At 42.1% G+C, this 14,413-nt stretch overlaps 1 protein-coding gene across 2 annotated transcripts; it reads right to left on the bottom strand.

Annotated features, from left to right (window-relative positions):
- Window positions 1-1,156: 1,156 nt before the first annotated feature.
- On the bottom strand, window positions 1,157-14,317 carry LOC119174603 (quinone oxidoreductase-like protein 1). Of its 2 annotated transcripts, none has more exons than XM_075895382.1 (10): window positions 14,137-14,317; window positions 11,780-11,857; window positions 11,293-11,416; window positions 10,826-10,894; window positions 9,442-9,623; window positions 8,521-8,736; window positions 7,656-7,832; window positions 5,828-5,933; window positions 4,468-4,513; window positions 1,157-2,422 (listed from the first exon to the last, which is right to left on the bottom strand). In XM_075895382.1, exons 3-10 carry the CDS (start codon window positions 11,369-11,371, stop codon window positions 2,323-2,325), a joined length of 975 nt encoding a protein of 324 aa, XP_075751497.1. In that variant the 5' UTR covers window positions 11,372-11,416; window positions 11,780-11,857; window positions 14,137-14,317; the 3' UTR covers window positions 1,157-2,322. The 2 variants fall into 2 exon arrangements, with proteins under 2 accessions (XP_075751497.1, XP_037281484.2); XM_037425587.2 differs by lacking the exon at window positions 14,137-14,317 and adding an exon at window positions 13,834-14,120.
- Between the last annotated feature and the right edge of the window lie 96 nt (window positions 14,318-14,413).

Here is a 14,413-nt window from a genome sequence, read left to right as displayed (position 1 = left end):
AAAGCTAGTTGAATAGATAGAAGTTAACAATGCAGTTATGAGATCACGAGTAGTATAAAGTTACATCTATCTCGATAACTGCGACGCTAAGCTTTCTAAATTGCCCCACACTGCGAAAAAAAAAATGCGTGGGAACTTGAGGAGAAGCATCCGAGTGAAAATAGCTCACCTCTGAAATTGATGTGATAGAAATTTGTGTTTAGAAAAGAAATGGTAGCCCCATAGTTGACAAGAAGACTGTGAGGAGAGAAGAGAATGCAGATAAATATGTACGAAACTTACTAGCTACAACAGTGTCTAAGGGATATGATCATGGAAAATTTTCAAGTTTGCACAGCACTGTCGTTACGGACCTATTCTAGTGTGACCTGCTCAGCATATCTAAAAACTTTGTGTGGATTGCAATGAAATTATCACAAAAGTTATGTATGCTGTATCACCTGGACAAAAATAACTTTTAGAATACAAAGGTATGAAAGGGTATGGCAAAACCTTCTTGTGTTGAATGTCATTCACAAGCAATGAAAAGCATTTGATAGTTAAAGTGATGCCACTTTCGCAATTATTCCAGTAGCCCCCTCATTTCAAAAACTGCGACTGGAATGATTTAGCCTTTATAACATGATTCGACCTGTCTGCTATCACACTACAAAATTGTCACTGACAAATGGTAACAATAGAAGGCCCCATATATTGACACAATAGAGCTGCGACGTACCTTTGCCTCCCGCCCCACCTAGAGGGGAACCCTATTCCTGCCTATGACAACACACCAAGAAACATGTTCACTACATTGTAATTTGGTATCCACTTTCTTTTTAGAGGCGAAGCTCCTTATAGCGGCACCCGTTCGTCTTTTGTGGCCGCAGTAGTAGTGTGTAACAAGTATTACATTTTGACGTCCACGGTGGCGCCGGTGAGAGATTGCTTCTGTGCGTTGTTGAACAATAAAAGATAGTGCTCAATGTACATGCCAATGGCTGCTAAGGGGGAATGAGAGACAGGAGAACTCGGATTTTTTTTTTCCTTCACACCATAAAATGCATGTTCAGAACTTGTGTTTTATATCTGCCAATTGTCCACATGACTCCGAGTACCTTTACCAATTGCTAAGGCTCTACTGCCTAGACTAAAATTTATGCACCACACAGACAAACATGTTTCTTTAACTTTTATAGCTCACGGCGTTTTAAACAACAGGCAGAAAACAAACGACATTCTTTGAACATGACATCAAGTTTGTTCAGTCACAGGAATGTTTAGCACACAACACACCGGTGGTCAGTACTTTTCGTAAGATTCACAAATAAAGTGCACAAGCATTGTTTTTGTTCAAGATTCTGATCGATAGGTTAATGTAAAAGGAGATGCTTATGAAGTACTTTCTCACACCTAACAGTTAACAAAATGCTGTTCTAAATACTCAAACAGAACATAGGTACGTCACCAAGAGTTTATAACACTGGGACAGGCTCTTCATATGTACAGACAGACCAGAATTGTCAGACGTTCACTCTTCAGTCAAAGTGGACATGCACGAAGGCCTTCTTTCTAATAATACTTTTGTCTGGTTTCAGAGATTTCAAGCTCGATAAATGCAACAGCAAAAACCATCACTCATTCTCCACCTTAATGCCCAGACGACAGAAGCAACCACATGCACTTCACTCTACAACGTGCTCGTGAGTATATACGTATTGAATGGCTTGTCAGGCTACAACTCAATTAAGTGCATGTACATACAGTGCTATTCGTTCACAACATCCCACCATGACTAGCCACAAACTAAGCGGGGCCTAAACATCAAAAATGTTTTTCAAAGAAAGTGTCATCTGAATGTTCCGAAACTATGCCATTGCACTTCCTGTACAGAAACCAAACATTTATAACAACAGTTAGCTAGTCTCAAGAGCTCGTGCAAAGGGGTTTGAGACATCATAGTCAAGCGCTTCTATTCTATCATAAGGATGTCGCACGACATGTGCTACACAAATGAGCAAGTTAAGGTGTGCATTTCCTTTTTGCTAGCGTATCGCACGTGTGCAATTCTAATGCCATCGCAAACTAGGGCCACCGTCGGTGGCAAGCACTACGGTGTTCGAGGAATGGGCGACAAAAGCAGAGCAAGTGCAGTAGTGCCGCTCGGGTTGATGCCCGACAAAAAAAAAAAAGACGTCACAAACAAGTAGAGGTAGTCTTGAAGCTACTGGCTACTAGAAAGACGAAGAAAAGGGCTTAATGGGCCCCTGTGGTAGCGAGAATATTACGAGCAAGAGGCACCGGGTCGTAACACCTCTGCATGGCGACAGCATGCTGCTTCGTTCACTTCATCTTCATCACGACTTTGCCGACTCTCTCGTCTGTAAGGCTCTCGAGAGCGTCGGGGACGGACTCGAAAGAAACTGTGTGGTGGATGTTCGGCCTGAAAGCGGGGCGAATGCGAAACACATGAGCAGCAGACTTTTGGACAGGATTCCGTACTACCGCAGCCAGTAGTTGTGTGATTTTGTGAGGCAGATATATTGGTTCTAAGTTTCTAAATACAGGCGCAAGCAGGCAGCAGTGCTTGGGAAAAGGCAATAAGTGTGAAACGTGACCCGTTCATTCAATCACTCATTCACATAGCAATCTGAATAGCTGAGTCATTACATAGGAGATTGAGGTAGCAACTCAGTTCACTACTAAAATTGTGGACAAGAAGAAATAATGTGTTACAACGAAACAGTAATGATACAAGAAACAGGCAGTGGCAATTTAGTGGCAAGTGAGAGAGATGCATAAGAATTACCATCAATTGACTTGACAGCCAACAAAGCTGTTGTTAAGCTATTACGCAATGTGGTACGCCAAGCACAAACTACCAGTTCGCTTCCCATAAACTCAAAGACCTTTTTTTTTCTTTCTCTCACTTTGCTCTTCTTAATCTTAATGCATCGGATCTAAAATCAAACAACTATGCACAGTCAATAATTCAAATAAATAAAGAAAGGATGGATCATGGAACCACAAGTAGTGTGATTTAGTACATAAATGAAATAAAAATACAGCTGTATAGTGACACGAGTGAGAGTAGGGCATTGCCTCACATGTATGTGCGAGCCTAATGGGTAAGTCTACTTGTCGAAAATCAAAAATTGCTTTGCCATTCGCCCCTTCCCCCTATTTTTAGGAGCTTGCTTGGCAAGCTTCTTATGCTCGCGCCTTCTCCGGTGTGTACACCAGTGTTGCCAGTGTACACTTCTCCGGCAGCGGCTCAAGGTCGCCTCTCCGGTGATACGAACAGTGCTCACTAGATGGCGCGTCGCCTTCAAGGCGTCGGTTTTCGATGGCCCGCGCGCCCGCCTTCTTGAGTGACTATGTCCACTTCGTTCCCATCGCTTGGTAGGCACGGCAGCACGTGACAAGTTCCTACGATGAGAACTACATACGGGTATCAATATCCTACCAAGTCTCCTCACATCTCTGCTCTCAACCTCATTGAAAAATGCCTGATAGCTCCAAGTCTGCCATTAATGAGCGTTAGGCATTTTACTCACGGCAGCGGCCGGTATGACACAAAGGGGCACGTGGTTAACGTGCCGATCGATGTGGCCAACACTGCGCAGTGCCGGCTGCGGAACATGCCTGAAACCCCTGTCTTCGACGTACACATCATGCGCTGGCTCGTTAACAAGCATTCCTATAGAAATGGTTTTGCCAAGAAACGCCCTGTGCACCTCCGAGCAAGCTCCTCTAACATCATTCACTTTATAGATATGACGGTGATTTTTTTTTTTTTCTTGCCACTCCTGTGCAAATGTTTTCCATGCTATCTTTCAAGCGGGACATGGGTCCTGAAATTATTTTTTCATTCTTTAGCGATTCAGATTAAACTGGCTGAGTTTATGTACCTTTGGTCAGATTTCTAGTATGCAATTTTTACATTACCAAAAGTTTTATATGCTTTTTGAACGCCATAGTTTGCCTAAACAAAGAGAGTAAATAGCACTTCCATAATCTGGAACAAGTGAAGAATGCGAATAAACTAGAATTGATGATCTAAACCGATTTGAACAAAAGTTATGGTATGTTGAACATTTATTTGCAAATGATCCCACATCAAGCTGGCATACCACAACTTTGGTTCACTTGGGCTCACAACAACAATTCTCTTGTATTTTGTACTCATTACAGGTCATTCTGATGTGCTTAACTATTTCATAACTTTTTCATGTTAGGTAAACTACTGCTCTCAAAGTGGCACCTAGAATTTAAAAACTACATACTATACTGAGAAACTAATTGCATAGTATTTGAAATCAGTACACAATTGTACATAAAGTCAGCGAATTTCACTTCAAATGACAAAGGGTTTTTAAAGAGCTTTCAGGTGCAGTGACACCCATCTGATGCATAGGTGTGCCATCTTAAAGAAATTACCACAGAAACCTTCATTGCCTTTGCAACCGTGACAGAAAAAAAAATTACCTTATCACACCACTGGAAACCTTTTCCATTATGTCCATCAGGATATCTGTTTTGCAAAAAGTCAAGGCAGAAATTATGCGTAATGGTGAAAGGTTGGAAATATGGTAGCTTTAACGATTAGAGTATAGATATTCCACTATCTCTGATTAACTAAATGATATCGCGACATGCTTGTCAGCCCGTAGTGTCATTCACATTCAATAACTTTTATCGCAGTTATGACTTCGAATATTTCAATCATTAATTTACATGTTAGAAACACTAGGTATGCACAAATTGATTGTTGATTTTCACAAGTCACGTATTAACAGCTAACCGTAAGAGTGACAGACGAGCCTTGCAATTCAGCCTTATATATATATATATATATATATATATATATATATATATATATATATATATATATATATATATATATATATATAAAATAAGGGAAAGAAGTGTATACCTAAGGGCTCGTTTTTCCGTGTTTTTAACACAATAATAATGAGATATAACAGACAGTAATGCCAAGGAATGTACAGGGGAAGTTATTAACATTAATGGAATGTAAATAAGAAGAAAGAAAAGTGGATGAAAAAATTACCAACTGTAAGCAGGAATCGAACCTACGACCTTCGAATTACGCGTTCGATGCTCTAACCACTGAGCTATTACAGCGGCACTCCCTCCATCCACTTTTTTGGGTTTATCTGTGAATTTAGAAGTAGTTTATCTGTGAATTTAGAAGAGTGTTTTCACACTCGTTGTTTGGCTTATAGATGGCGCTGACTGTCGCTCCTACTTCTAAATTCACAGATAAACCCAAAAAAGTGGATGGAGGGAGTGCCGCTGTAATAGCTCAGTGGTTAGAGCATCGAACGCGTAATTCGAAGGTCGTAGGTTCGATTCCTGCTTACAGTTGGTAATTTTTTCATCCACTTTTCTTTCTTCTTATTTACATTCCATTAATGTTAATAACTTCCCCTGTACATTCCTTGGCATTACTGTCTGTTATATCTCATTATATATATATATATATATATATATATATATATATATATATATATATATATATATATATATATATATATATATATATGGAAAAGAAGTGTATACCTAACGACTCATTTTTTTTTTGTTTTGACACAATATTAATGAGATCTAACAGACAATAATGCCAAAGAATGTATAGGGGAAGTTATTAGAACCAATGTAATGTAAATAGTAAGAAAGAAAAGTGGGTGAAAAATAACTTGCCGTGAGCAGGAATCGAACCTACGACCTTCGAATAACGCGTTTGATGCTCCATATATACATATATATATATTGGGGGGTATGAAAGAAAATGCATTGTGCATGTTGCTGTAGTCAAGGATACGCAAGTAACGACCCTGCTGTGTCGACGACAGGATCCAAGCTTGCTCAAAAAGGAATCCGATTGAGGCACACTTCATGAACATCATCTGGGAATGTGGTGGGTCCAGCTGAAATAATAACCACAACTCACAATTGAAACAAGCCTTGATTGTTGTATCAACTTTATTGACGACCTCCAAAAAAGCGATCGCTCAAATTAAAATCAGTACAAGCAAAGCATACTCTCAGGAGGTCACCAGCATTGCAAAGTAAAAGAGAACTATGCAATGGTAATTAGCACTAGATAATGGCAGAGAATGGCATTGTTGATGGAGACCACAGCTCCGATTACTGGTCACAGCAGCCAAATTCTGAAGGAAGCGTATTCCAAAACTATTGTACAAAGTGCGCAGTAATGAACCCCATATGTTCGAATTCTATGCCGAGTTCCCTGCTGTGATATCCTTCGCAGCTCGTGAATATTTTGCGATTTTCTGATTTTATGACAGCTTCACCTCGCACTCCGAAAATTAACAGGCATGTACACTGGACCTCAGAAAGCTGTCCACTTACTAGCTCTCATTAGTTACTTCCGGAGGATATTGATGCCTTATAGCTGGTGTTTAGGCTCTAACACCTGTTAAAAACTATTCACCTGATCTATTTATAGCAGCCCCCGGGTTTACACAGTTTCCAATGTCTTCTTTTCGAGGTTAGCCAACGGCTGCCAGGAAAGAGCGCAACATGCTGTAGTGCAGTTCGTTACTATTTATCATGTACCCACAGTGGAAGCAGGGTCGCGCAGATCTGTATGTATTAAAGACATATTGCCACGTGTCTTTCTTATTTTCACTTCGGTTTCTTTCGATTTTCGCCTACGAATCCTGTCGAGAATGCTCAGCGCACATTTCGCCTCACTGTTCGAGAAGGTTCGCGATCATTGTAGATCGTTCTGTTAAAATTGCGCGCAACACGCGAACACTCGAGATTATTCTAAAGCTCGCGTGACGACCAGCTGGAATATTCGGCGCATTATGTATAAACACCGACACTCTTCGCCACTAGTAAGTCGATTAACGGCCGACGCTCTGTTCGCCGCTATCAGTGCCTTGCTGTATTCTGACTTTCCTTTTAAGTGGCCGCAGGTTCCGCTCAACATACAGATTCGTCTGAACATCAAATCTGCTGCCTTCGTCCACATCGCGACCCCGTGACCATATGAATGTATGCAATCCATATGTATACACACACAGATTTAAGTGCTTGTACAGGCAAATTCAGTCTTACGTCAATGTCAGCTTTGCCTTATACAGAATATTTACATACATAACTCATGCACTGCACAGCCATGAACCAATAAGATTGGGAATGCAGCCATAGTGTAGACCTTAAGCACGTACGCTCAAACCTCATTATAACAAAGTCACATCTGCCACAAAGACATTGTTATATCAGGAAATTCGTTATACACATTTATTTTAACACTACATCTATGACAAAGATATTTTTCACTTACTCTGTCATAACCAATGATCCACTATATCCGGGTTTGTTATATCGAGGTTTAAGTTTACATGTGTAAAAAACACAATTACAAAGCAGAGTGTAAAAATTTCACCATTAAGTCGAACCACGCATGTTATCAGGAGATAAAGCAAAGGATGCAGTGTTATAAGTTTGTGCTAACAAGAAAGAACATTCAAAAAAGCAAGAAGAAATAACCTTTTACGATGGCGCTATGTATCAGTATTAAAACAACGACACGTGCAGCCTGTGCTCAATCTACACTGTAATGCAGACAGTCAAATATGAACAAGGGAAACATCCCAGCAACATTAAGGTACGCTGACCTGGAGATCACTCTTGGAAGTAATCCAACGGCCACCCACTGCAAGGCAGGAGACGATGTCGTGCTTGCTTGGCACCGGATGGTCATAAGTGTCCTCCACCTGAATGCGGTAACTCGTCTCCGCAAACTGCGTCACGCCATTGTCCAGCACGAGGTCTATTCCAAGGCCTCCGGACTCCTAAAACAGATAAGGTAAAGAAGTTTATATTTTTTTAAGAAGGCTCGTGCCAGAATCATCATCATCATCATATGGTTGCGACAGCGAAGAAAACAGTCGCAGCTAATGAAGATGAGACTCTTGATTTGCCGAACTTGTGCCCTAAAAAGGAATGCCATTCAAACTGCAGCAATATTGGCACACACAGCAATTGGCCCTTGAAAAATCTGCTAATAAGTGAAATGCATCGGCTTTTTATAGATGCTACGTCAAACTCTTTAGCGCTATCGCTGGAGCTTCTGTTAAATTTCGAATAAATCACTCGTGTCCGATGCATAATCTGGACAGAACAGTCTGAACGAATCGAAGTTTTTAAACATTGCAGTGCGGTCTGCGATGAGTCATGGTTAAATTTTTTGAGGGTGAAACCTGATTATATAAAAAGAATAAATAAGCATGCATGGCAACACTCAGCCTATCTTAAGTTCACTGGAGGACAAGGACACCTCCCAATAATCTATGCCAATGAACTATACCATTGCCAGCCCAGGATTGCATCAGAGGTCCATTTACACATAATGAATTCAGCGAAAGTGAAATTTGGACAGTTCAAAATAAATACCAGTTACATTACTATACATCGGTCCTTGTAGCCTTCTTCGTAGCTTTAGGATATGTAAAACACGGTCGGTCATACTGTCTCACTCACCTGCATACAGGCTGGCAAAAGTGCACGGGCATTTCCACCGGTGTTGCTGTTGGCATTGTTGTTATTGTTGCTGCCAGAGCCAATCATGTAAGCCGGGTGAAAGTCGGTGCCAGAGACAAAATTGTCCGTCTTGCGAAGGTCTACCACCCGGGCAACCTGGCCCTTAAGCCCTTCCAGGTAAAGCACTTCGTCATCTGAGCTTGCAGTAGTGATAACCTGCACATTTTTAAGGAATGCTTCTATAGCTTCTACAACGGCCACATTTCGGCGCCATACGCGAGAAACGCGGCGCCAACGAGAGCACAGAAAACGGTCCTTGAAAGTGCACTGTTCATAGAAGTGTGGCAGCTTGGGCTAGTTGGTATGGCATGACGATAGTTATAGCGCGAAGACAAAACGACAACACAGAGACAAGGTCTCTTTCCTGTCCTTCTTGTCTCTGTGTCGTCGTTTTGTTTTCGCGCTAAATCTATCGTCATGCACTGTACACATGCGTAATTGTATGCACCGTTTTCCAATAATTGATACCCTCTCAATTGTGGGCTCGTTAGCAATCAATCATTTCTGGTATGCAAGTCTGATTTTTTAACAAGGTTATTTAGCATTTGACGTTGCCACATTCCATTGACGCCTAGATAATGACACATGGCACTTGTTGTCTGTAGCTGCGCTGCTAGGCATGCAGAGGAAACACTGATTCCCAGCATGAACAAAAGAACTTAGGAAAGAGCACAGCACAATGTGGTAAAAAGCAAGAAAAAAAGAATGAAAATTAATGATCAGACAAGCACACGCTAAGCTTCGCTTGCCCCCATTTTCTACATAAAGCTAGAGCTACTCATTTTTTATTCCTGCCACATATGATATAATTACTAGGAACTTCGTATTAACTAGTACTCTTCCATGTGATGCTATACCCACCTTGGCACCCCAGTGCTGAGCCAGCTGAATGGCGATAGCTCCAAACGAAGATGCTCCATCCATGACTAGAACAGTATCACCGCTTGTGAGACGCCCGAGGTAATGCAAGCCCGTGTAGGCCTTCACGGCATCACCAATGCAGCCGGCGGCATCGACAAAACTTACACCTTGTGGCTTCTTGGCTGTGGGGGAGAGTGAGAAAGAGCGACTTGCTAATGGATGTCGAGTCAACAATTGATTTCACATTGCAAATTCTTAAACATTGCAAGTGATGTCCTTGGGAAAGGGAGGGCTTAAAATTGCTCCTGCACAAGTAGGGTTTGGAGTGTGAACCAGTAATTTAATGAAAAACACTGGAAATTTATAGGAAGTCAGCTAAAGATACAATAATTGTAAAGGTAGAAATAAATGAAAAGAGCAGAAATTCATGCAACACATGACAGCACATAAATTTGATAAGCCAGAGATATAGTCAGTATTTTATCTCAGGGTGGGAGAAAATTTTGACATCCTATATGCACGTGTATAAATATGTTTGTGTATATACTACATATGAACTAAACATTTTTCCATTCACCATTGTGCCGTATGTTGATAGCTCACAATGTGACAGTTTCAGTGCAATGTAGGATCTACAACACGAGTTTCTACTTCTTTTCTTGGAAAAGAACCATAATAGGGGGGGGGGGGAGATAGAGGGCGCTACTAGTGAAATCTTAACTTGACCCCACCTACCCTGTCATGTTGGAGTTCCAGAAAGCTGAGCATATGGCTAGCTACATATTAAGTAAGACTACCTTCTGCCCCACCAAGGAATTTCATTTTCGGGCACAACAGCCTCCCATCCTCTTTTCTTTTAGGGGCGAAGCTCCTTAGGGCGTGGGCTGTGCGTCCCCTGTAGCCTGTATGTAGCCACCTCTAGTTTAGTTCTTGCAGTGTTCACTAGATGGCGGTACCGTCTCCTGTATGTTGCCACCTCTCGTTTAGTTCTTGTAGTGTTTACCAGATGGTGGTACTTGTAGCTGATGATGAAAAGATGCAAGATGTTATAAACTAGAAAGCGGTACTTGTAGTTGATGAAATCGCGAGATGTTATAAAATAGGAATGATGTCACATATGGCGCGTGTCATTGGTTGAAGGCAATCGTTCGATTTAGTGCGGCGACGTACGCTAGGGGGAGCGATGTAATAAAATCGAGTGGGCAAAATGTACAGAGGATTCATGGTTTACCAGGTTTACCTCCGGAGCTTCGCCCACTCATCATCATTCACTTCGTGGATATGGCGGAATTTTTTCTTCTTTTTATGAGGATGCAATGTTAACCTAGAGTTGTGTAGCTGCAAGTCGAGCATGAAATGCTAGAAACAAAGGCGCAATACTTACTGACATCGTATTCATTTAAACGTACGTATTCAGCACACCCAGACTGGTTGTAGTCTAGAGGAATCAAGCCTGAAAGGAGAGTACGATGGCTGAAGTACACTGCCGATGGAAGTAACAGAAGCTTGTGATAATAGAAAAGCTGCAAGAATCAATTATAACTAAAATAGTAGTTTTCTTTCATCACCTGCTGAACATAAAACCTTTCGAGAAACTTTCAACACACCAAAGCAAGTACTGGTAATTTTTCGAGACACATCAAGCCGGTGGCATGCAATAATACATAACTGAATGCAGGAACAGTGCAACCTAGAAGTAGTTACGAAGTAACTACTTCTAGGTTGCGCTGTTCCTGCATTCAGTTATGTCCTACCAACTTGCCCAAGCTTCCACGCAATAATACAATTTAGATAGCTACAACCAGAGTCATAAATGAAGCTTGCATAGAAACTAGTGAAAGAGGAACATACCCACTACTTCGTCCCCGCGCTCCACAGTTGTAACCCAGTCTCCGACCTCGACCACCACACCAGCGATTTCATGACACATTGGGAATTTAGTCTTGGACTGGTCCTTGTAGAGCACTTTCAACACCTGAAAAGGAAATTGCCAGCGAGTTCCAGAGCATCATCAGAGAGGAAACCTAAACAGTCTCTGGTATGGCAAAAATGTGTAACCAAACATGTTAACCACTTGTGTACACTCACACGAAAGTGTTAGTGGCAGTACTTTGCTAGTTTGTCACACTCGCAGACATAAAATGAGCATCATAAGTCTTCAGATACTTACAAATGCATTCTACAAATTTGAAGCATGAGAGTGCAAGTTATTTCGTAAGATGGTGTCAGCCATAATCAAACGTGTTCAGTCACGGGTACAACCCGCAGCTTTTCATCGCAGTTGCGCAAATGAAATGCACTTCAGTAATGCAAATAGTTCCGAAAAATGTGTGCTTGCCTTGTCATCACTGGTGGAGAGACCACACGCTTTCACACTAACCAACACGGAATACTTGTCAATCTTAGGAATGTCCACCTGAAACAGACCACAAAATATGCTGTGTTGTTTTATGAACATTGAGTGTCAAAGGTGAGAAATTCAGCTGCACATAGTAAGAGATTAAAATGTGCAGCTCGCACAGTAGAACTCTAAATACCCAAGGTGTGCCTGCATAGGCTGTGAGCTTCTCAATCTTGACATGTCATAAGATAGAAATAAGGCTACCCTACATAGGGTAGCCTTATTTAGGGGATACCCTACATAGGGGACACCTTGTAAGGGCTGAATGACCTCCCATATATATCGCATATTCCTTATCAAGTTCAGCGCAAAATAAATTGAGTAATAAAGCTAGCACATCTCTTCACGTAATGGTTTCACATTGACTCAGGATATTGATGACGTCAATGTTTCATCAAGATAGCTTTTTCCCACAGTTTTACAGCCACGTTTGTGCTGAGTTCTCAAAACAATATTGCACATAACAGAAGGCAATGTTCTCACAATCAGAAGTTGTGTAATTTGGACCTACAATGTTTATTTGCAGTGATACCATTAATTAGGTCATTAAGTTTCCAGATTGAATGGGCTTATCTCACACAAGGAGCTCAGGTTAGTGGTTAGAACATCCAAAAGTATTGCAGAAAATGTCAGAAAATGCCTGCATAATATTAAATGCTGTGCAATCTAATACAGAACTACTTTTATATGGAGTAAAGACAATTTTTTGCAAATTGACAAAGCTTACGGAACTATGGCTAAGATTTCCCAAATGTGCACCTTGTTTACCGTGATTTATTAACAACAAATTCAATAGTAGGTTGGTTAAAGATGTTTGAGTACTTTTTTCCAATATAATTAGGCAATGTCTCAATTTCAGTCAGCTTGTGTGTTACTATAGAAATTATGGTGTCGATTTTCAATGAGGCAAAGAACACACACCTCAAATTTCGCGGTAAATATTTTATTTCATATTCTTGCTGCAGTAAGTACTAAGGTCAATGAGAACTGTGCGAGGACGATTGTGCTAAGGGTGCGACTCCTCCGCCCGCGGCGGCCACAGACTTCCGAGAGCCGCGTACTTTGAATTCGGAGCGTGTTCATGAACCCCGCATGATTAAATTACTGCGGATCTGACCAACACAATCACTATGTTGTCACGGTCTTCGCACGTAAAACTTGGCAACTTATTCCAAGTTAAATCGTGCTTACTACCTGCTTTATTACGTGATATTACTTGTGCTTTATTACGAGTGATCAAAACATTACTGACACTTCGAGCGTACACATATCAAGCTTATGCGCTGATCAGTGTCGCTTTTGTCAATGTAACACCTCAGCGGTCGTGTCACCATGCCACCGCGAAATTTGCACCGAGTTGCTCTTTGCCGGCCGGTTCGTTTCAAAGGCCGTAGCACCAATCTGGTGCGTGGCCTTGAATCGCATCGAGCGCGCGTGTTCTACGTCTACGCTGCGCTATCGATTTTCCAAAGCATCCCGCTACGCACATTCGCCGGAGAACTACAATGCAAAGCTGCAGCAATGGCGACTACGCCGTGAATGGTTAAAAGACAGACACAAGAGATCGCTTTAAAAGCGCGCGATGAAGCGAGAAACGAAAGGATCGGCGATGCGGTCAGCTGTCAGCAATGAAACAAGAGGGTCAGCCGACTCCACATGGCATCTGACTGACGTGCAGCGCGGCAGATCTCGTGACATCGCAAACGTCTGAATGGACAGTTTAGTTACGTAGTGCGCCCGCCCGGAAAAGACAGCAATGATGCAACATTGGCCAAGCTACACGAGCGATTTCGGTAATCGTTAAAGACGCTAAACCGGGTTGGATTAAAGGAATCGACTCGTGACTTTTGCATATTGCGACCTTGATAGGATCGATCAGCGCGCGCGCTCGCACTCTGCAGGACGTGCAAAACCCAAATTTAATAGAAGTATTCAAGGACTAGGTGAAGATCGTTCACGATGCCGAGCAGAAAAGCAGTTTCGATACTCACATCACTCTGCACGAAGACCCTCGATTGTTTCCCATCTTTGATTTCCTTGAACACGGCCTTCATATGCTTCTTGGACTGCATGGCTGGAGTCATTTAGGGGTCTGAAGCCGTCATTTCTCAAATGAACCCGAATTTGCGAAGTGCCAATCGCTGGTAACGCGACGTCGAACGGCGCGATCTTTTTCCAGCCACCGTAAACAACGCGGCACGGAGCTACCGGGAAAGGGAAGCAGCTAACGTTGAAGACGCCGAAGGGGGCGTCTGCGGTGCATGCGGCTTTGCAAGCGCGTCAATGGAGCTTACGATTCGGTGTCGTCACTCGTACTGCCTACCGCCTGGCTGCCGCCATTGAGAAGTTTCTCCAAAGATGCGCTGGTCCCCAGTTCGGCCGGGAAATGTTGGTAGTTTTCCGATGCGCCGCCACACTTTCTAGGTATAAATCTACAGCGACGCTGTAAGTCAACTTAGGACGGGGTTTACTTGCAGCGCCATTGTTATGCGTGGGAAACTGTTGAGTACAAGCCTAGCGGTCATGTTTTAAACTAAAGACGAGTGAAACGTTAGTGCAACATAGCGCCGC

Source organism: Rhipicephalus microplus, chromosome 5, assembly GCF_043290135.1.
Source record: "Rhipicephalus microplus isolate Deutch F79 chromosome 5, USDA_Rmic, whole genome shotgun sequence".
Lineage (NCBI taxonomy): Eukaryota > Metazoa > Arthropoda > Arachnida > Ixodida > Ixodidae > Rhipicephalus > Rhipicephalus microplus.
Note: the sequence above shows the minus strand (reverse complement) of the source record. Positions and strands in the feature narration are given on the sequence as shown.